General features: G+C 37.7%; 1 protein-coding gene across 1 annotated transcript; it reads right to left on the reverse strand.

The window, feature by feature from the left end:
- Rgk3 (Rad, Gem/Kir family member 3) lies at window positions 1-24771 on the reverse strand. The gene is made up of 5 exons (XM_046621698.2): window positions 24518-24771; window positions 23807-24022; window positions 18178-18260; window positions 15564-15753; window positions 1-11517 (listed from the first exon to the last, which is right to left on the reverse strand). The coding sequence occupies exons 1-5, from the start codon at window positions 24648-24650 to the stop codon at window positions 11231-11233; spliced, it is 909 nt and encodes a 302-aa protein (XP_046477654.2). The 5' UTR covers window positions 24651-24771; the 3' UTR covers window positions 1-11230.

Raw genomic sequence — 24771 nt, forward strand, 5'->3', positions numbered from 1 at the left:
GGCACAACATAATTTACAAAATGATTTACAAAAATGTTTACAGCCACCCCATATATATATATATATATATATATATATATACATAGAGTTCTATGTTATGTTATTTTTTTTTATTTTACTTCAATTTATACGTTATATGTATATATATATTTTTTTATTTAATGTGTTTTTAGTATTGTACGCGATTATTCATTTCAATTTTCGCAAAATATTACGGATGCCCTTTTAAGAAATGTACACAGCTTATTCGCTCCACTAACAGAATCCGGATTAAACTATGTCCGTAAGGATGATAAAATTTGTACCATACATTGAATATCTTAGTTCGGAATAAAGTTTAGATACGGCTATTAAATTGTATTTCTCTTGGTCTGGCATACAGCAAGCGTTACATATTGATTTCGAGTTGGGTTTCATAATTTTATTATTTATCATTAACTTCTCGAATTGTTTATATTATTCTAAAGGTTGATAACATCATTTTTTGCTCCCCTGCCATTTTATTTTAGTGTCCGATAATGAGCTCGTCACTTAATTACATAAAGTTGTAGTTGATGACAAAAGTTTTATTCACACTAGGTTCTTTACATAAAATATTGATTTGTAAGATCCAGCTGTACATTTAATTTGTGTGTGTCTATTCAGTGAGCGATGAATTAGTTTATTCAAACATATTTTGGGATATCGTTCTTCGGCATATTTTTGATTTCAATAATCTAATTAAAAGTTATCATAATTATTTCAGAAGATAGCGGAGGTGTACCTACTTTTATTCTGACGGTATAATTTGATCAATATTTAGGAAGATTGAATACATGCTTATAGGAAAATGTTCAAAATACATTTATTTCCAACAGATAACACATCCCGCAATTTTCTATATTATAAAATAGTACACTGACTGCTGAGGCATTAAATAATTTATCTTTTGTTTGCGAATGATCCGTTTGAACGCAATGTAAAATATGAATTATTGATTTTGCCGCTATTTACACTGAGCGTTTTGCTTTGTTGCAAGTCCCATAAAATAAATCTGATGATGAGCTAGAAAAATTTCTACTGGGATAGCAAAATTCCTTTACTATTCGCAGTTGCTTGTCTGCACATGTAAAGTTATATCGGTATTTGTTACTTAATCCGCCTTCGTGAAAGATTGAAATCTTAGATTTCTTTCATCGATTTGAATTGAGATAGAGGGGATTTTCTAAATAGTAATCGGTCATCTGCAGACGCAAGAAAGAGGATTTTGTGTCTGCGATTCAAAGATATTACTTTAGCTTCGTTTTTCCTTACGAATGTTTCGGAATCGTTGTTTCTCCCTGTAGTGTAACTTTTTCTGTAACGTCAACATGTTCATACTTACATTGAGTTCTACAGACTGGAATTTCGGTATTATCATAGACATTTTTACAAATTCTGATGAACGACGAGTTTAAATTCATGCTGAAAAGTTTCGCCCATAGTTAAAAATACTTGATGGACTCAAACGTATGTATAAAATCTGTAGGTATGAAATGATACACAGGAAATTATTTCCGTTTTATTAACAAGCGATAAGCTGTATTTGGGTTAGAGAATTGAGTAAAAAAATATCAGTACAGTTTCATCATTACGAAAATTAGCTTGATCATACAGCGATTTGACAGTCGTTCGTATAAAATTTGAGTGAAGATATTTGCGATTAAATTTACTAGCGAAATTCAGCTACAGTTTGATGGGTCATCTGAATCTCTTTTTTCCATACAAAATAGACGCATATATTGTGAACCACATTGAAGGAACCTTTCCCTCTTGCCTTATTTGATTGAACAGATTGGTCCGAAGGTACTTAAAAAACTCATCATTCATACCGTTGGCCCCTAGAGATTTACGATTTTTACATAGACTTAAACTACAAATAATTTCGTCTTCAGATATGGAGGAATCCAATAATGGGTGTCTCACATCAAACATGTCAGTATTAAAAGCTTTTCTGTTTTAGTAAATATTTTTTTCAAATAGTCATGCCACTTTTTCGCTTTAATTGAGTTTGGATTGTACTTTTTTTTTCTTTATCCAATAATCGTATTCCAAAGTTACTCCGAGCTTCTGGAATCCAGCAACTAGTTCTTCATTTCCAAATCACAATTGTTTCATTTTAAAGATAACAGATTTTTGTAAGTCTGTTGCTTCCTTGTATTCCAAAGTGCTCATTTCGATAATAGTTTTTTTTTTCACATCTTCTCAGTTGTGATTTGAACTGACGTTTAGCTTTTTCACATTCTGCGCTATACCATCGATTTTTTTTAGTGAATAATAAAATATCGGTTTAGTGATTTATTCAAGCCTACTGTAGTGGATTATTCTTTGATAGAATTAATCAAGTCATCATTTAGCCGATATGATATACCTGAAAACCACACGACTGACTTTGAACATTGCATATTAAATATATAATCGTCTTTTGAATTCTTGTCTCATTTGAATTCAACTTGTGTTCTTTCACTGGTTTTATAACTATAGTGTTCGAATTGAGGGTTATGATCTAATTCTAACAGGCGTATGATCAGAATTATTAACAACCTCGAGAACGTTTATATTGAGTAATTAAATTCAAATGCTTGTCGGGACAAGCTATAAGATCTATCTTATCGAAGCCTCCTGCTCCGTAATAAGTATGACTCGGAGAATCGCACGGATATCTTCCAATCAAGATAACAATGCCGCTTTCCTCAAAACATTCTACAAGATTTAGTACCGCGATGATTCACCACCAAGTCGAGTGATGATCGTGCAGGATAAGCGTGGGAAAAATGGTCGCATAGTTCTGCGGTCGAACTATTTAATATCCCGATTTGTGAGTTAAAAACGCCACATCTTATAATCGGAATATCCTGATATAGATTATAAATATTATGTGATCATTTCCTCAGTTTTCTTACAACTATACTAAACTCTATACGAGGTCAAGGTACGTTAGAATTGAAATAAATTCCGAGTTAAAACTTGCAATCGTTACTGCTAACGTATCCACCGCGCATGCGATAGTCGCATATTTGTAAACTCCTTTATGCACCGCCATTGTTATGCCGTCTTTTACCCTTCCGTTTGTCTTCATCTGACAATGAATAGCATACGAATTTATCAAATTTTATTCGGCCAGCTGCATTAGCGATAGTAATTTTTCCGATGCCATGTTTCCGCTAAGCATGGAACGTCTGCATTGACTACTGAATGTTTGATATTCATAAAATTATTCATTCCTAATACATTTCAGTATAAAATTTTTGATTGCTTTGTTTTCTGTAGATCGTCGCTGAATTGAGTCGATGACTCGGAGTCGCCTTGAAACATTTCCTTACTTGAATTATCTAGCTAATGCGTTGATTGCTATACTCTGTTTTTCCTTGTGGTTCTAGATGTGCGATGTGTATACACATATATTTTGGTCATTTTTGGTATCAGGTTGTGAGAATGAAGAATCTTTCATTTTTCATTTACTTCTCACCGGTATTTTCTAATGATGTAAAATTCATCACTTGTGGTCGTATAAGAAAAGTACTGGTTTCGGTCGTAAGTGACGTTTTTCAATTTCAATGAATCTTTACGTTTCGGGCCTCTGCTATCCGAAAAATAGGTTTCTAGGAAAACGTCGTTCTGTCGCGGTCTATCAGTTTCTTCCGACAAACTCCCGTGCTGATCTCGGACACAGTTGGATGAAAAACTATGATATTCGCATGATTCCACATTCAAATGATGAGGATGAAAAATTGCCATATCCAGTTTTCTTTGTTCGTATGGTTCCGGCGAAAAAAATTCACAAAACTCAAATGACTTCGACACAGTACATTCAACGTTTGTAAAAAATTTTATACAAATTTATATGAAACGGATAAAATAACGAAATAAGAAACAATTTCATGAAACATGAAGGAACCATTGTGTGAAAAGAAAAGAATTGTGACTGTAAAAGATTTGGATCATACGTGATGGTACTTCCAGTAACTCAATCGGTTTGCAAAGTGATGAAAAGTACCGAAGGAAAATACTATTTTTACGGCACGTTTGTTGTCATGCCAATATCTCCTTTCTTCGGAAAATTTTACAAATTTCAACGTCTGTGAAGTAGTTCCATTTAGTATGCTTTCGTTGATCGTGATGTCTGAATTTTTTAATCATTCTTTTTGAGTAGACATATACCTCATTTTTAACAATCTTTCAACAACATCCCTTTCGTTTTTGTAAATATCATTTGTGATCGTGTAATTAAGATTTTCGAGATCTTCCAGTTTGTTGGAAAAGGTTTTCTCAGCCTAGGGGCAATCAGTTTTATTGACTTGGGCCTCCGACCTATTTGTTTTTCAGTACGGAACACAGTAGAAATAAACACTGCTGGGATATTGATTTCAGCCTACTTTGCGATTTCGGGGTCTCGTTACCAAATTTTTATCTGTCGTATCATGGCTGGCACCTTAAGTAGCAATAATTTCAACGTTTCATGAGATTTTTCGGTATCATTCGTTCTGGCACTGATCGCTTTCACTGCATTTTCCAAATTTTTATATTTTTTATCTCGCCTACGTCGAGATTGGTTTATACTATTGACACTATCCACGATACATTTATTCGATTGATCTAGAGCTTCAAAAACATCACGAGTCTCGATTGATGTAGCCTGCGATTCTTTGTACGTATGCATCGCGATAACAGCTGAACTTTCAGCACGACATTTGAATTTATTGTGTTAGATCCGAATAACGAAGCAAACATAAAAATGTCCACCTCCTTTGGCTGCCAGAGCGCAAAACTCAGCTGAAGATATATAAAGACTGTTAAACTTATTGACTTTGGTCCGCTGACTAGGGGAGGTGAATGGCCGAGGGGTGAAGACGGGAGGGGAAATTGTGACTTTCCGTAGTGCCGACTCGATTTACATTTAGATCCCATAAGACCGGTCGGTGGGCGCAGAACAATAGAATCACCCCGAAAACCCAGAGGGACACACCCAGCCAGAGGAAATATCATCCAAGGGCTGAACGTCTTTTTTTTATCTTCAGTCAACGCCAGTTCAATTGAATCCGTGAAGCGTTTGGCCCGGGTTCACCAAAATTTAGGTATAATGTTACAACAGACGTATAATTTGCGAAAATGTGTTCATATTTATAAACGCTAGAAAATTGTTCAAAATGACATGATATATTAAATGACCATTATAAATTTTACCAAGATGAAAATTCGTATGCATTTATTCCAATCTACATTATTGGACGCGCCTAAGTAGCAGAGTCAGTGCCAGGATATTTACTATGAGTAAACGAAACATTTCCGTTTGAAGACAATAGCCATGCTAACCCGAGCACTTGTACATTGTTCCCTTTGTTTTTGCTAAAAGTTTAAATATTTAGAGACGATCTGCATCGGTTAAGCCACGTTACAGCAATTTGTAACGCTGATGAACAACCACGCGGAAAGAGTCAAAGATAGAAGTCTTTTACGTCTCAGTTTGCATTATAAAGAGCTTCCTTGATACTTTGTTTCGATGTCAGTAGCAACGACTAATTTATCTACAGAAATATTTATAATTAATAATTTCGAAAGTTCAACAGATACGTATAAATATGATGAAAGTTCCCAATGATACGATTGGTTGAAAAGAGATGAAACACTTTATTGGCTTATGTCGCATGTGGTAACTAAAGCTAACATAGATGACAAGCCTCACGTCAGCCACGTACAATCAGAACACACGTAATCTCGGTGATATTAGCATTGGTTTTCAAAATTCAAGCAATAGATTATATTAATGCTATACATAGTTGGGTAATCGGAACTTAAAAGAGGTGATTAGATACCTGCGAATCCCATACTGAGTGAAAATAAGCCTGAATAAGTGACCTGGTGTTCGTCGGTGGACGTTTTCGGTAATGAAAAATGTTAGTGTGTTATTTGCAAGGCACTATGAATCCTGCATTCATACATGAGATATACGTACAGCAAATTGGCATAAGAAAATCGTCGCTCAGTCCAACATCTGGGTGGACTCTGGCACTTGCAACAGCCTAGCCTTCGATTTAATGTGTAATCGACGGCACGGTATCGAGTCCTGGAGAATAACAGTTCGAGCATCTCTCGAGTAACGGTTGACATGGATGAACCGATACTCGAAGCATGAACTGGGTTGATTGTGGGATTAACTTCCGCCCAGGCTTGGTTCCGATGTCGAGTCAAGGGTCGATACGATATCCGGAGAAACGACGGTTCAAGTATCAACCCAGCATTGGTTGACAAAGTTGGACCAGCACTCGACGCCGTGCCTGGGTTAGTACAGGCAGGTTAATTGGATTGTCATTGGCTCAGAATCGGAAGTCGACTCTCGATCGCCAAGATAGAACCAAGTCGTAGCTGCATTGTAGGTGTTGGCTAACTCTATATGGGAACCAGCTGACTTTAGAACGAACAATATCAAGGTCCGGCAAGAATGGGTCTGTATTCCACGTCACCTTTGGTCTAATTCATTGCCTAAATATTAGACTGCTAGTTGCGTCAGATCAACCATATCGCTTCATCTACCATTGACGGTCGCAACTTTCCCGTCGGACTAAAATCCTGGCTACATCCATCGGCAACTCGTCATAACCGTTCCCGCTACAACGGCACTCAACTACCGATCTCTCTCCGAAACGAGTTCCGTAAACTGAGGAACGCCGGGAGCGGATAAGTTCATTACTTGCAATTACCGCCATTTTGGTTCTGTCAGTGTGTGGGTGAGTTAGGGTGAACGCAATAAAACACCAAATAAATGAATAAGTAGGTACTTATCGTGAATTCAAGATGGAAAATGCATAGATAAAAGCTAAGGATTGCATCGAGCCAATTTCTTACCCTCTCAACTCTCATAATTTGAAAAACATTCAGAGAGAAGAAACTTATTACGTTAGGAGTAGAGTTTTCCCACTTGTTTACCTTTCTTTTTTTTTTGCCCTCATCGTAGCCTGTACTAGTTGAATTTTTGAATTGAAAAGCATCAGCATAACAAGTTACACGTAAAAACGCCTGAAAAAGATCCAGAGAAAGAGAGAGAGAGACATAAATAGGTAGCGAAGAAGGGAAATCCAATCGTCAACCTACTTATCAAAGCATGGCTGCCATCGCTGTCGTGGTACTGATACATAAAGTAGTAAGTCTAAGTCTAGACAAAAGCAAAACGAGAGGGAAAACTAATTTTAAGAAAAAATCACACCTGTGAAAAGTCGAACAACTTTGAAAATAATTAACCTTTCTATTTTTCAATTAACTGCGATGTAAATCACCAAGATTTACAGAATTTTTGTCCTCAACTACGTAACATAATTTCTAATCCTAATCTTTCTCCCGGTTGAATCTTATTGCATCAGTGTAATTAAAAGTATGATTATGATCTACTTTGTGCGTCTTTAGGGCAGTTTGTTTATCTTTATCACAAGAACAGATTCCTCTTATGTTTATGAATTCTAGTTCATAGTAACCTACTTGTTTGGCCCGCGTCGCATTTGTTGTAGTAATCGCTTGGGATTCGAAGAAATTTGTTTGAACATTTCTCTTGTGTTTCCTTATTTTTAGGAAGCACAAACAGGGAAGGTAAATTGTTTGTTGTTTTGAGCGTACTGTTCACAAATCTATTTGAATTACGTCCGATTGATTGTGATTGCCTTTTCACGTACGAAAAAACAAACGCACTTATCCTTGCAAATCTTGTATTACTCTCGATCATGAAACCTGGTTCCTTATTAGGTTTATTACGTAAAAAGGTCGATCCGTAAGCATTACAGTAATTTCGGTTTAATGTGAAGGATAATTGTTATCCGGCAGCAGCTTTAAAATTAAATCCAAGTTTTTGGCATGGAATATTACGTTTCTGATACCAGTCAGTTATAAGATTTTTATTTTTGATTACAAATGTGTCGAGGAAACTAATTCTGTTGTTTGACTCTCTTTCGATTGTCAACTGTAAACGGTTATAAATAATATTCAAGGTATTCAGAGCAGAACCTAAATTTTGTTCAAGAACCACTGGCGGAATAATGTCAGTATATGTTTAATAGAATGTCTGTTGGAAACTAAGGCAGCCCAACGCCTTTTTTTCCAAATCCTGCATCCGAAATCACATAATATTGAGCTTTCGTATATTGGCAAACCAAAGATTTGAAAGTAATTTGCACGATCAAATGTAAAAATAGCTGCATCAAATGAAACTTTCAGTGCTTTAATGACTTTCTGCACTGAAAAACGAAGTGGCTCGTGTAATAGAAGTAATGATAGTTGTACGCGTATCACTTACTGCAAATATAAGTATTGTATCATTGCGATTACATATTGCTGTGATAGCAACACCGTTCAGTCGCTTACGTATGTTTACTCTAACGACAAGTAAAACTACCCAGAAAGATGCTCTTCATTTAAGAGAGAAAGGATTTTTGACAGGTACGTTAACTGTCTCGGCATAGCTGTGGAAGCTATACGCATGGTGTGGAAATCACACATATTATATAGCTAAACAAAGCAAATTTTTTGGATCTTTGCGCGATAACTAACAAGCAGCGACTTCAGTCCGACAATGCAAATTGTTGAGCTTCTGCAGCTATACCGTCTCGTTTGCGTTAGCGGAGTACATCGGGTACTTTAACGTTCCACTGTGGTACCCAAAGACTCTACTATGGTTTCAAGAACCAGAAATCTAGTTGGCATAGCCGTATTTTTCTCAGTGTGGAGTGGGGATTTCTTTTTGTTTTTAAATTGGTTTCATCTATGAGCCACCGAGTTAAGTGTAACTTGAGTGAAAACATTCGTAAAAGAAAGACAAAACATTTGAGTGAGATGGTTATATGTCCTTCATTAATGTTAGAATTGTTCATTTCTTAGAGATATTTGAAACTGTGTTTCGTATTCATTGTGGGTCCTAGGCAGTGGAATTTCAGAATATTCTTGTACACGTTTGGCCGAAAAATAGATAGAACTATCGGCATGGAGTACGGACAACCAGAGGAGACACTCGGAAGTCGTATTGATTCCAACCATTTTGCGCATGTGTTTTGTGCGTGTGCGAAAATGCCTTGAGCATATGGTGGCTAATACACAGGGATTGCGATATCCATTTAAATTTTCGTTCCATTGAAATGCCCTTAGAACATGGCGGGTCTCAATCAAATACATTAAAGATTTGGCCACAAGTGTCTCCTCTGGTTATATAGGCTACTTTGTGCTATCGATTAAGGAAACAAGATGCGTTGACACGTGTTTCCAATATAAATATCAAATCAAATTTCACTTGTTTGTATGTTAGTTCGTTATTAAACATTGACGACATCGCATCGCTGTGTTCACAACGACCCATGGTAACCTTTGTAAATATCGCCTCTATCGGAATTTAAAGAAAATAAGTGAAAATTGTCATTCTAAAACCTCACTGTCCGTTCACCTACCATTCTAACGTATAGTTAACAATAATAGTGGTAATAATAGTAATAAGACTGAAAATACCAAGAAAAAGAAGACGAATAATAAGAGTAAGATTAAGAATAATAAGGTTTATAATAATCATCATACTAATAATACAAACAAGAATAATGATAGTAAGAATGACAATAATAATAATAATAGTAACAACATCAATAATATTAATAATAACTACAACCAAACTCGCCATATCCTTTCGGACGCGTCCCCGTATAAGCGATTGGCTTGTGCAAGACGAGAGAGGGATGGGGTTTAGTAACCATCATTATGCGTCTGCAGCCGTCTTATTATGTTCGATAGAAACCACCTCATTAGTACAGGGAGTGAGTAAAACTGCGGAAAACCTTGCCCAGGTGGAGCCGGATCGAGTTTAAACCTCAGTTTGCCGATTTGGCGTCTGAACTGTGCCTTACAATTTTTGCGATCTGCCACTCAGATCCTTTCCAACACGCTGGGGATTTAAACTCAAGTCCTCCCATTCCGTAGACTGACTCGTTAGAGCGACGCTACTGCGGTCGGTACTTGGTTAACCTTATTTTGTTTGTTGGCGTCGCCACAAGCATTCTCCAGGTAATTAACAAAGACAATTCTATCCTTATTTCTATATTCTGAACGTATCAGATCGATTTTTGCTTTAAAAGCGATAAATTCAAAAATAGGAAAACTAACCTTTTTGTACCCAATACCATGCTTCTTCGTACCAAACTTAACTTATACCTCGATCACCTTCTTGGGGACTTTGCTAGCAGGAAGATTGATCGATAATCCAAATTTTTGAGGCACACTTATTATAAACTAGAGATTCATTTTTTAATTTGATGACACGATCAAACTCAGATATGCTCCCCCGTTGATATGTACTTCTCGTACTTATAACGAACCGAGAACCATTCGGTGAAAAATTATAGATAAGATCAAGATAATATTGTTATACATATTAAACGAAGAAACGAATCCTTACATTTTAAGGTACCGATATCTTGTAGAATTTTTCAATAATCAAGGAAGCAGTGAGCCTTTTAGTAGGTTCAAATGATTGTGAGTCAATCATTATTTCCCGAAAACAAAGTTCATAAATCTAGGAGTATAGGATTAATAAGAGTTTCTAATTGTAAGAGTTGATTTGGTACGAAATGCGCCATACATTGCTGCTTTTGCTTGACCGTTAGATCATGCTAACATCCGCATAAAAAAATTTGATATCAAGTGCTAGTGCTAGTGAAACAAGTTAGCTTTGTAGCTATCTCACGATTTCTCATGGGACTATTTCGTAAAGAAATTAGGTCACCGCGCTTGTAGTTGCATCCTCAATATTCTGTCAGAAAATTTCTTTCGTTAGCTTTCCGTTTTTTCGCTTACGATACTTGTAAGTTGCAAATACGGCTCCAAGATCAAAAAAAATCCATCCTCTAACCGTCACCAGAATCTCGGTTAAATTTTTTACTCATAAGTCCCTGTATCACAGCAAAGGACTTGCGTGCGTAAATTTCGTTCTTATCGCACGTGCGTGAAAAGTGGGGCTTTGCGTAGCGGTTTAGCAGGACTAAAGTAGTCGAAAACTACCACGCAAAGCTCCAACATTTTTCATTCACTTGTTATAAAAACTAACGCGTGTAACTCGGGCCAAAATTTGGCGATCCCTTGTCACACAATATACTATTGCCTTCCATTCCATACGACGGAAACTCGTATTATACGTTTTTTTTTCTCGATTATAACTCGCTGCGGTTAGCCTCGCGTCGTCCAGCCAATCTTACGATTACAAAACGTGAAGATTTTCACAATTCTTGAACTTGCTGTCCTCTTTACCAAACAACCAGGTAAACATCTGGCGCGCCTTCATGCTCGCTCTGACCACTCCTCTTGACTTGTACCAATGGCCGCTTCCATCGCTTCCGCCTCCACCACGGTTTTCGGAACTGGCGTGTATCCACTTCAATCGAATTTGATTCAGAATCCCTACTAAGAGTTCGTCCACATTGTGGTTGATGCCGACGGACACCTCGATGAACTTTGCACGATAAGTACAGGCCATACACTTGCCATCTGGAAAAATGAAGTGCGTTGTGTGAAAGATTGCTGTTGTTTAGAGGTTTTTAGGTTTTCTCGCGACTTTGACGAGAATTCGACTACCGAAGTCTTTCGTTAGGTGGACAATGTTTTGGACTGAAAATTTGACGAAATGTAGTTAGAAAGTGTAGTAAAATAAACATTATGTTATTACTAACGTCAAAGAATGCGTGTCATTTTATCAATTTCCATCAGAAAATTGATATTGTTCGTTTGATTTTATCAAAAAAAATGACATTTTATTTATCAATCGATCCCCTTCAAATCGTATGAGACAGATTTTTTCTTGAGCTTGTCAGTTGGCAGTAAATATATCATAGTTATGTGAAACTCAACATAGACAATAGAAGAAGAATTTGCACTCGTAAAAAAAAAATATGGTACACGGTTGATTTCTGCGTGATTGAAAATGACCGTCAATTTATCTTCGTTATGTACTCATAAGTATTTGTTTGTATATTCTCGTATGAAAAATGTCAGTAACATTCAACGTTAAACTAAAAAATAATTCCTTTGGCTTTCTGAAGTAATTTTTACATCGTTGACCTCACGTTCTCCCTCTTTCTTTGTCATCCGTGATAAGTTTCGAGGTTAAATTTGTTACTCTTCATTTCGGTCAAAGCCTGAGTTATTTGTCTTTCGTTTGTTGTTACCAATACCTTGGCACTTTGGTACATGGCACCCAATTTATTCAATTTTGGTTTGTATACGTTGGGAAATATATGCGATAAGTGTAACACTAATGCCCGCGAAGAACCAGGGAATTGTGCTCGCGTCCAATATTATCGGCCGATCATGGTACGAATCTTGATTGAAAAAAACCCTGCTGATACTGTATTAAAAAATAGGGGATGAATCAATTTCATTACTTGGAAGTGATGTATCTTGTTATATGTGGGGAAAAGGAATCGGGGGTACATTAATAAAGCCCCGTACCTCTTTATTTAACAGCTTCATCACTACTGACTACTTGGCTTCTACGCCAACTATACGTACATTTGTGCCGGAGCGTGACATGCGGAAGCGCTTATACAGAGTGCTGACCTTAAGGGCCACCGCCTTTTGTCATGCCAAACCTGCGACTTTGCATATACTTTGTACTACAAATCTCAAGATCGATACCCCGAACAGTAGTCTGCGTACTGGACACATGTAAAAATAAAGACAAGTCGCTCCAAGTGACAACTCGAACTACGAACTATCTTACGATTAATGGCAGCAAATGTAACATCTTAAAATCACGTTTCGCAGGCATTGTATCGTGAAATATTAATTAAACAGCCGACCAGGTTTCGAGGTGTTAATTTTGAGACTTAAATCTTGAGAGTAATGAAAATTCATTGCTTACCATTTTCATTTGAATATCAGTGGGATCCACCTTCGACAGTTACAGGGGTATGGTTGAACGGACCATCTGAATTTATACAGAGTACTGTACAACGGTATTTTTATTGTGTTCTTATAAAAGTAATGAAATTCGCAACAAACCATTTGAAATGTAAAGGGAGCCGCTCAGTACCAAAATTATCTTACATTAAAAATACACGAAAAACTTATCGCCGCTTTTCATCGTGAAATCATCATGAAAAATTGCAAGTACAACTTCTCGGCATGTATGCGTCGTCATGTCAGACCTTGCTGTTTTGTACAGTGGTATTGAAACACGATTCAACGAGCAAGGTACGTGGCGGGAAAATCATTTTTTTTTCTCTATGCTCTCTCCCTGCTCCCTTCTTTCCTCAAAAAGATTTCGGAAGCGACAGTAGTGTTAATAATAAATCAAGCAATTGCTTTCACGTGTTCGACACAAGTTATGACGCTGAAGCTAGCAGCCAAAGTCGGCGGTGATTGGAGCTAGCCTACGGACGAATAGAGTGCTGGAGCCCCGGGGCAAAAAATATTGTTTGACTGGATTTCTGTGCCTCCCGAAGATTGTATTTCAAGCTCAACAATTTGCATAAATGAAGTTTTGGCGTCGTGAGCCTTCGCTGATTTTACAATAAAATTTGAAATAAAATTCGTGAACAAATAACAGCTGAATCACAACGTATGATAGGGGGTGTCGGAAATTTAGGTACATTTTGTAGTTACAATCCGAATGACTAGCCAAGTCGAGCTCTGGTGTTGGAAGACCTCGTCAAGTGCTTGAAAAATAAAATTCTTCAGTAAATAGCTGCCTATTCGCAACGCATCATTGGAGGAAGGGTGTTGCAATGTTATGAAAACATTGGCGGTTCAGTTGAAAAATTTGACTGCTGGTTGTCATTTATTTTCCGTATCATTGATTCGTGATCTTCACAATAATCGCGCAAAGTGATCGAGTACATGGCAAAGAAGCCAAATACTAATACAGATACCTTGAGGCACAGCCGTGAAGTGAGGTGAAATCAGCGAAAAGAAAAAACTGTTTCTATTAATTCGCAATATGAATACTCGGGAGAAGAACGAGATAGGTAATCTACGAGTGCTTCGACACATCCATACGAGCTCATCAAGGAGCAAACCGAACGAACGGAAGAATCAAAAGTGTGTCAAAGAGCAAATATCGAGATGCGATAATTCGCAAAACAACTAACTCATCAGGAATACGGAAACGTACAATTTTCGGAACTTATATTTTGAATCAACCTTTCGAGAAATGTGCATTAAATACCGTAACACGACGAACGGAAGCCGAATAAGAAAACAGGTTCCAAGACTATTTAACTAATTGTAAGTACAGCATGGCAATTTCTGTTTCAAACCAAGAAGTTAACACTGTACTAAAACATTTCGTAACCAGGATTGTGTACGAACGTGGAATACCGCAAGAAATACCCACTGATCAAAGTACGAAATTTCTGTGTAACAGTCTCGAAAATATTTGGAAACCGTAGATGATTGACAAGATCCAGTCGATGACTCATCGACCCGAATCCAAAGGAGCTCTGGGGCGTTACATGGAACATCAGTGGAATGTATGAAGCGTTACGTAGACGAGGAACACATCAACTGGGACGAATGATTACCCTATGCCATGCTTACATACGAGTATAACAAGACGCAGCATACTGCGACGAGATTTACACCATTCGAGCTGGTATACGGATAGCGATTTGAACTATCAACGTCGCTAAGAATAAGATCCAGCACCAATGTACACTTATGGTGATTACATCCGAGAATTACGAGAGAACTTTCAATCTAGCAGTCTCAGAATTACAGAAAACCTACAGCAGGCTAAAGAAGAGTCAAAAATTGAGTACGGTTGAGGAAAATAATAATAAAATTTGATGACTCTCGGCGTTTTATGCAGGCCGAAACGGCAATCATTTGTTGATATTTTAACATGACAAAGTGATCCTAAGAGTTTTATGGTGTCGCTAAACTCGAATTCGATTTCCGAATTCCAAAATTCATAATGATGGACTTCAAATGATGAATTGACTCGTTCAGACCCAATTTGGATGCCATCTAATTTCGATAAAGTTGATCTAACATTTTGAATGCAATAAATCCAATTTCAAATTCCAGACTAGAGAGCTTGAAAACGCTATGGTAAAATTTTTCATTAACTTTAATTACCTTTTATCACGTCGATTTGTCAGTTCAGGTGCAACACTCTGTATTTCCAAATTTGGACTTTGGATTCGGAATTAACAACCACGAAAACTCTGAGGAGAACTTTATCACGGCAAAATATCATCGGATGACTTCCGTTTGAATGCACGTGGAAGGCCAAACAATGAAAGATGTTTTATTTTCATGGTTTATTTCACGTTGAGGATAGGATGTCGGTATGAAAAATAACATGTCAAAGATTTTCACTCATCCTGCAACCCTGCAAAGTCTTGGCAGAGGGAGTCTCAAAATTTTTCGTTATGAATATGATAAAAAAAAATTTCGATTAACTACTCTGATCAGGAGTATTTAAAAAATCTGCAGTAATAGTGATTTACGCGAGTATAACAACATGTTGAATGCAAAGGGTGTGAGGTTTTCGACAAAGTTTAAAAATCCAGATATTCTAAAAATTAAATCACCTTGCGACGACACTGCTCTTGACCGAGCTAAGTCAATCTTGTTACCAACCAAGATGGCTGGCCTTCCTCGAAGGAGATCCTGATCGTGTAAGTATGCCAAGTATTCTTCAGCTCGTTGGAAAGACGCCTTGTCAATAACTGAATACATCACGACGAATGCGCCAGGTTGTGATATCTTATCCAACTCCGCCTGAAAAATGGTAGAATTAAATAAATAGGTATTGTTGGAACAGCGATACGAAAATAATAATCTTCAGCGAATGCCGTAACTCCTCAGAATTTTTTATCAACAGTGCATGTTGGATTCAAAAGTTAAGTGAAAATTGATTGTACTCGTTCACGTTATCGATATCATACAGAAAATTTTTCAATTATGAGACGTTTACGAATAGTTAGGTAAATCGAATCGATTATTAAATGGTACATTGTGTTACAAGTGCGGAAAGCGGATGATTTCCGATGAGGTTGCAGTTTACGCGTGAGTCGCAAAGGCGTCTGTTGCGTTGGCACAAATTCGGGTAGCAAAGTTGACAGTACGAGCCAAAGGCGAACGGAAAAAACACTTTCTTCCAACCTTTGCTTGGAGAATTCGATTGTCAAAGTCTGTGGAACGTGCGTAAACTGCTCAATTTCCGAACAGTGCAGTACAATGACCTTAACGCATGCGCACAACTAGAATGCTCGATTTTACATACTAGGATTTTCTTTGCTACATGTGCACTTTTGAATCACTCAATTCTGGTGTTTGTTATTTCGGATATCTTTGAATCTGATCTCGTCGCTGCTGTCGGCTTAGGGAATGAAGAAGAGAATGGGAAATGAGATAAGGAACATTTATAATTGAACGTATAAATGGATTTTGGAATATGTAGTACTTGAAATTAAGAGTTGCTCTGGTTGGGTTGCGAAGTAGAGTTTATTTAGTTGAATGTTGGAATAAAAGTAGACCGACTTGATAAAAGATCGATTAGAAGCGTACTTGACGGAGGATGGATTAGAAGTTAATCAGTTGGCTGTTACAACTGAAGTGAAGTTGAAGACAAAAGTGTGTGTCAGGAATGGTGGATAAAATCCACGATCGCTGGAATACATTTCGTGGTTTTATTCTCGCACGAAGCTAAAAAGTTTCGGGATGTTTTTATTCGGCATTGTACGTAGAATTGAACGGACTACGGGATTTTCACGTCGTTGCTGCTTAGGCGTCGATAATATTAAAAAACAGTGGCATTTTACTCCGTCGGTAAAGACTGACTGTAGCATCCCCTTAAGTGTTAAACGCGGGCAACCGGTCGGTGCTGCCACTGGTCGTTCGCCTCGCCGCTAAAACACTAGTTGGGTTCACCGACGCGCGAAATAATGTGCGTAACTTCGTGCGTCGACGAGGCAAGCCGTCGTCGCTGGGTTTGCCGGTTCGTCGTCCCGACCGTCCTAAGTACCGTCCATGCTAAAAGTAAGCATCCCCGACGAATTTGGCAAAGTTTTTTATTTGAAAATTGAGCAATTTTCACATCAGTGAAATTTGTAATAAGTAACTACAAAACAAGTGGTTTTCACCTGGTTCCTACGCGAATTATGTTCCGCATGCGCCTGGATTTCTTTTTTTTTCAAATAACTTCGAAAAGGCGCTTTTCAAAAAGCTCGTTGTACCTTGTACGATTACTGTCGAAATATTTTTTGTTCCCACGCATATGGCCGAAGCGTAGGGAATAAAAGTTGCGATGGAAATTGCGATCCGACAAGTTAGCACTTGATTGTGTCAATAATTAGCAATTGACTATTGATTTTATTTCACAAAAACTTGTGTAAAAATTGTCGTACGGTACACATGTAATTTAGAATTACGCTTGATGTTATATTCGATACTTGAGTAGTATAACTGAACCAGAATAATTAACGGTTATCGTGACGAGCAGCACGAACACCCAATATTCTGAAGGAACGTATGTGTATATATGAGGCAGCCCATGCCATTTCGACCTGGGTCTGAACCTTGACCTCTCGGATTTGGCCCGTGATTTTGGATATGATTGTTCGCACTTTAAAAGACACTCATTTTTTTTAAGATTCTTTTGACACTCTTTGAATGTTCTCCAACTTTCAATATCATGTTACTGATCGACACGATTTAAAAATCTGAAAATATTCTGAAAAATCGTGCGTCAGAAAGGAGTGCGGATATTTTTCCTTCATACTGTTTTCAATCTTTGTCCGAAAAAAAACGTTAAAAAACTAGAAGCGAGAGTCATTTTACTACGGATGGTCGCTGAAACATTCTCATATGTCACATCAGATTTTTCAATATTTTTTCAGATTTTTCGCAAGAAGTTTTCTTTATTCTGCTAATAAATAAAATTGCAAATGTTCAAACGATAAGTGTCAGGCTAATTTCTTCTATGCATTAGTACAATTTAATCAACAGAAATGGAGCAGTGTGCAAGCGTTGGTAATTTGCTACTATTCACGTCCATGAAGCAGCAGAAATACTAAAATCAAAATTTTATGTATACTATTTGATGACAATTAAATTGAAAATTAACTGCGATATTCAAAACTTTCGTGAGAACAGAGAATAATTTTCAAACTAGAAATTGTAGTGAAACGATGAGGACTGTACCTTCGGGTTTGTGATGTTTAAAAATCTCAATTCGCTCTCTTCACCGTTCAGCATTATGAAGACGGACTGTTCACTTGGTATGTCTGTAACACATAGAATTAAATGTACATTATCCCGAAGTTTTCCGATAATCAATTCAAAGTACAATTATTTTCACATTATCCACTGTGATACTTTTCAGTAATCCACAGTTAAGGGTTATTTAAAAAAAAAAAAAAGAATAATTTGGAAAGTCATTTTCGCCGATATTTAAGCCTGTAGAAATAAGGTTCGTGACGCGGGCAAAAATATTAAAATCCTGACGTACAGGTAGAATTTTATAAGGATTTTGCTTACCGCTCACAAGAATAGATTGTTATGTCTTCAGTGCGCAAGGTTCCAGTATATTAAATTGTCTCTCTTTTATTATAATTTAATTTCTACCTCTATTGCCAATTTTGGATTGATATTTAGTTAATGCATATTTACACCATTACAATCAATGTCGTATTCACATTATATCATCGTACCTACATGCATCAGTTTAGCACACGTGCAGCAGTAAAACCTTTCAGACAATAATTAGTGACGTTTCTAAAATTAAGATGAGCTAACACGTATTATTTTTTTTCTAAAACATATATATATATATATGTAACTAAAGATAGAGATAGAAATTTTGAAATCGTCTTAAAAAGCGCCGAAGCGGACGTAATTTTGCCACGAGCTTTGGCTCAAGAATGAAATTCATAGATGGAATAGGAAAATTTACCAATAAAAGTTTTGGGGCTAAGTTTTGCTTGTTGGTTCAGATGACGTGTCATAAATTTTGGGAGAAAAGGAAATAATTTTAATTGTTTTAATTTCAGTTCACTTTGAGTGAGTCACTGCACGACTCTACTTAGCGAAGTTCGATACTCTTGTCCTGGCGATGGTTTCGAGCACTGCGCACTTTTTCAATTGGAGGAAGTCACGACAGAATTTCGCTTGCGGGAGGCGAGAAAGGTCAGATCCCTATGACGAAATACGAGGGAACCCGGGAGTTTCCGGTATATATGACTGCGGAGCGGTGAGCGCTGATTTAATTTCCTACAATCGAATTTCCAGAGACGTAGAGTAACGGCATGCCGGCAAACGGCTTAACCATTCTGGATTTTGCGTGTCGAAGAGTACTCGAAACTCGTTTACCGATCTCTGTGCTTGGTGGCCGTGACCTGAGTTTCGCGATACAACGTAGAGTCAGTTTCGTTTTATTGAAAATTGTGGAATCGAGTCACGGCTTCGAGCAGAATCAATTTCTTCGTTAGTTGTGATCAGCCAAATTCTGTGGGACGGGGTTGAATCACGATAGCGTCTTTTTCAAGTGTCACCTTTAAAGTATGGGTTGGGTATCATTGAAAAATATTGTAGATCTTACATCTCCCGTGGTGAATATATGAACAGCGCTTTTTTGGATTTAAATCTACAGCAATTGGCGAGTGGCAATAATAAGAATTACATGAATGTGGCCGATAATAAGAATTACAAAGCCAGTAGTAAAAGTTACAATATGCTTTACACGCAGATCTACCAAAATTGGTGTAGATTTGACTCCAAAAAAATGCTCTCCATATACTCACCACTACAGATGTAAAATCTAAATACATTAAATTTTTTTTTCGTGTGAGCGTTCGGCGAAGCATTAAACCAGTTTAGAACTTTCGATAAATATAAAGGTTCCGGATGCGTCACGATTATTTTAAGTTGAGTTGGAGATAGGTTACCTTAAGATTTGTCACGACATTTCCAGTCGGATAGAATCGAAGACCATTTTCTGTGTTCTTTACTGCGGTTAGCGCGATTATCATAGCAGTTTTTCTACGCTGCGATCAGCGCTGGTAGTGAATTAGTTTCGGCTTAAGATAACGATTAGCGCTTTCGGTGACGATTAAGTTCTAGTTGCTACGGCGGAGGTAGTCGCAAGCACGGTCGCAAAGAGCGCTTTCGACTAATCTTATTGTTCTTCCTTTTCTTGTTTTCATTTTATTGTAGCGACTTGCGTAGTTAAGTTGGAAGCTTCATCACCAAAATCCCGTTCAGTGCTTGTATTTAATCTGGCTTTTGTTCGCTCACAGCGATTAGCGCAATTAGGTAAGACCGACTAGTTTAGGTTATTTTATTCCGCGAGCTAGAGACCTCAGTAGATTTTCAAGCGCACTTTTTGTTGCCGATAAATTTCTTTTTTTCGAAATCTGGCGTTTTGTGGTTGACTCGCGAGTAGCGAATTCAGTCTCAAAATTTGATCATCATTTATCTTACGTTCACACTCTTTTGTATCATTTTTTCTTATCGATAGTGTACAAAATGTATGAATTTTTTTTCAATTGCTTTTCGATTAGGGACGATGCAGATTGTTAGGCGTGTGTTCACCACGCCAGGCGCCGAACAAAATCTTGATATCATTTATAATATTTCAGCTATCATCGCAGGTTACTGAATTATTGTGAACGGGGTAAGTACTTGGCAGCTTCTCCGGTTTGGCCAAGTGCAGCAAAAATTTGCGTCACAGTGTGCATGCGAACGCGTCAGATTTTTGTTGGCAGGATTCCAGACGTTGAACCGATTTTACTGAGATTGGGATTAAATTTTGAGAGTAAATTTTTCATATCGAGACAAAGGTCTGATGAAACTTATTGGAACTTACGGTTTCAATATCGCGGACGCTTACTCGGTAATTTCTTGAGAAATTCTACGAAATTTGGAATACAACTTTCTGCCACTGAAATATGCCTTTAATATATGTCGTATACATATTCAGATAATGGATCATGAAAGAAGTTTGGTAAACATCTCTACGAAATTTTCTGAATTTTTGCTATCGTTACTCAAACGTTCCTTACTACTAACGAAAAGCTTTTTGGCCAAACCACTCGTTCATTAGTAGTAAGGTTTCAATGGAAGCCGTTCTAGTTCTAAATAATATAAAATGTGGTGTCCTTGGTATTTTTTGCTATAGATTGGTGTTGTCTATTCGTGTTAGTCCAAAATCTATTCTATTGCTTTCCGTTTGAACCTGCGACGAAAATTTCTTCTGGCCAAGGATCTTTCGAAGACCCAATCCATGAGTTTTGCATTAAACACAAAATTAAAGCAACCTCCTGACTACACAAAGGAACATTATACCTAATTAAAGATACTAAACAAAAATTATATATATTTGTAACAACTTTTGGAGTGGTACAAAGGTTTTTTGTAGAAACCCGATAGCCAATTAAAAAGTTTAACAAGCAAAGGTTACTCTTGTCGTCTCCGCGCTGAACCGAAAATTTCATGGTGACGCCATTTTATATCACTGATTTTTTACGGTGTCATTTATCATATTTGTAACCATGCGCCGGTAGCGCATAAATCTGCTATAGTTACAGTAATCTTTAAGAAGTTGGCACTGCTGACAAACCAAGTCACTGTTTGTAAAACGACGGTTAGCATAAGGCAATAAATCTTTACACTCTCGTTTCTTAATGGAAGTATTAAATAATCAATCAGCGTCAACGCAATAACCTCCAGCTACCTCAAGTACTCAGTATTCAAAGTTTAATCAACGATTTTATCGTGGGTGAAATAGCTAGCGGTCAGCTTTTCTGCGTGCTGTGAGTCGTGAAACAACCGAAACGCTGGATCAATCGTTTCAGCGGTAGGCTTATTGATTTTGTCAGTGTGTGACGTATTTCAACTGTCAAAAGAATATTTTAAAACAATTTTTTCCGTTCCCTTTGATTAATCTGTGATCTCTACCGCAGTTTCCTCCCATAACAGTTTCGAATAAGGAATCATTTCGAGGGGTACTTAACGAAACTGTGCTAACTCACCGGGTCGGTTGGAACTAAGCTAACTCATCGGATCTGTTAGAACTGAGCCAATTTCGCAGGAATGTTAGAACTTAGCTAATTCACCAAGACGATTATAACTAAGCCAACTCGACGGAACGCACGGTGTAATTAAGTTGAATGCTTCCACTGATTATGAGCGCAATGGAGGAGATGTAACGAGAAAAAAGTGTATACAACAATGTCAGCGTGTAATGTCTCTTCTCACCTTGTTGCTCAGACATCTGGTTAGCTAATTTATAACTTTTTTCACTTAAAATGCTAATAAGTTGTTGTGTGACAAATTGTGAAAGTGGGAGCCAGTGGATTGTGATAAGGCATGTCGTATTGTCGATGTGCCAAAGCTTGAAAATTTTTCCACCTCTCTGAACCTTCGCCGACCACCGAATAAATTAAGGTTTCTGGATGCGGGTCAATATCCATGAAGCCAATATGGATCTCCTTCGCTTCTACAGCAGTCCCTTGATCCTGATCGTGGAGTGTTACCGACCACTTCGTTGTCGACCTCAAGTTGACGATTAACTAGGTTACGTATAGCTTTGCTCCTTGTCTTCATTAGTTCTAAATGGTTTACCTTCTAGATCCAAAAATACTACCGTCTGAAATCAGGAAATATCGCTTACGTCATCTAATCACTGAAACATTCTCTCAATAAAAATAATATAACGAAGACATCACGCGTTATTTGGACTTTCCTACATCGGCTATTTTATTGTAACTAGAATAGACTCCTTCGGGTTTGCTTTGTCTCGGTAAATACTGATTCGTGACTTTTGCCATTTGGGACGCTGAGCGGTCGTGACTTTTGTCATTCGGGACAATGCGCGGGCACCACAATGTATTTTTGGGACGCTAGGGTATTCGGGACTTTTGGAGTTCGGAACTTTAATGTGCACCCAGTGTTTCTAATCGGTACAGTCTGTTTCGTGAATAATCAGTCGGCTTCTCGGCGAGTTGGCTCACAATCAGTTCTAACCGTTTTAGCAAGTTAGTTTACATTGGTTCTAACATTCTTGCCGGATTGGCTCAGTTCTAATCGTCCCTGCGAGTTAGCTTAATTTCATTAGGGTCCGTTAATTTTGTCACAAGACATTTGGAAACTATTTCTCCGCCTTGTGAATTGATTCTGGAAAGTTTTACTTGCACTTGTGCACATAACGTACTGTCAAAAAAGTTTATTCATGCATAGGCTTGACATTTAAACGTTTCGCAATAATTCTGGCTATTGCAACAAATTTTTGACGCCGTCCCTGTATTAAAATTTTCAAGTAAATTCCGATAAATGATACGAGTCACGAAAAAAAATGTGCGAGTATTGTTTTTAATATGACGATGTCCATTTTTTTTTTTTATGTAGAAATAGTTTATAACATTGTTTTTCTTGACCTAAAGGGTAAATAAATTATTCAGTGTTACAACAGAAAATATTTTTGTTCGAATATATAAAAAGTCTTTTCAAATATTGCTTCTCACTTCCGAGAATTATAAAAAAAAGGATTTTTATAAAGGGGTGCCCTAGTCGATTTCGACGTTGTCATATCGAAATCCTCGTACATCAAACACGAAAAAGGGCTTAACAGCTCCATTCTATATGCAATTTTGAACAAAAATACTCCAACACATTTTCATTCGACGCAGAAATAACGAAATGGCATGAATTCTACTATCTTATTATTGTGGTTTCGTAAAGTTCGTGCCATTTCTTCATTTCTGCGTGTAATGTAAATGTATTTCCGGATAGCCGGAACCTGCAACCTTCAACTTTAGAACCTTTATGAGCCAACCTTTTTGACGATCGTAGGCGTTGATGCACTCGCTAGTCATAAATTGGCTGATCAGGGCGGTTTTTCCAACGCCTTGAGTACCCAGAATAGCAACAGTATACGAGACGATTTCCGTCGATGATGGAGCTTTCGCTTGCACAGTTTCTTGCTCGGCAGGAACCAAGGAATTCGAACGTGAACGCCTCCTTCTGAACGAGTCGCCTCTGTTGATGACTCCTGAAAAACGTTTATTATGTTCATGAAGTATTCTGCTTCTCACTAATTGAAAGTTCATTAATCGTACTACAGGTGCGCGATAACCTCAAACTCGTATCGGTTCTACAGTTCAGTCAAACTAATGTACCATGAAAATATTCACGAGATTAAAGACTGAAAAAAAAAAAACAAATCAGATTTGAAAGGACGATCATCATATTCACGTGTAATTTTTTTACGCTGAATTTCCATTCGTTGTCAAAAATACCCGTATACCCCTACAATAATTCAGTAAAGCCACACCCTGCTTCAGGGGATGTTAAAACAGTATTAGGTTATCATAAGGTATCATTTGGCCCTTGTCGTAAAAATTCGCGCGGATCCCAAAACGGGCAATTTTCGTGGAGGCTCTTTGACCTTGATCTTCAAAAGCTTGGGAGTTTGAACTTTCCCCTCGAAGAAATGATCTAATTCTGAAAAGAGCCGAGACGACCGGTAACGAAATAAAAGACTCACCCTTGCTGGTAAGGCTAAAACTGCGCAATCTGTAGCTATCCTCATCTTCGCCTTCCTCGCGTTGGGGTTGTTGCGCCGGTGTATCAGGCACGTCAAGGAAAGCAGCGCTCTTTCTATGATGGGCATGGTGCATGCTTTGACCGCGACGACTGTTGCGCCTCCTGAGACCTGGACTGACATCGTTCTCCGACAGGCGAGGCTCACTGTTGCAGTGGGCTGACTTTACACCCCCTTCCTGATGGTTGTGCTGTGCA

The sequence above is a fragment of the Neodiprion pinetum genome, chromosome 4 (assembly GCF_021155775.2).
Source record: "Neodiprion pinetum isolate iyNeoPine1 chromosome 4, iyNeoPine1.2, whole genome shotgun sequence".
NCBI lineage: Eukaryota > Metazoa > Arthropoda > Insecta > Hymenoptera > Diprionidae > Neodiprion > Neodiprion pinetum.

Excerpts from the sequence above, each read along its gene's own strand:
- Rgk3 (XM_046621698.2), bottom strand. The coding sequence starts at position 24,650 with ATGCACCATGCCCATCATAGAAAGAGCGCTGCTTTCCTTGACGTGCCT. Across the intron at positions 15,754-18,177 it reads TAAACATCACAAACCCGAAG|GCGGAGTTGGATAAGATATC; the intron begins GTACAGTCCTCA and ends ACCATTTTTCAG. Across the intron at positions 11,518-15,563 it reads AAGAGCAGTGTCGTCGCAAG|ATGGCAAGTGTATGGCCTGT; the intron begins GTGATTTAATTT and ends TCATTTTTCCAG.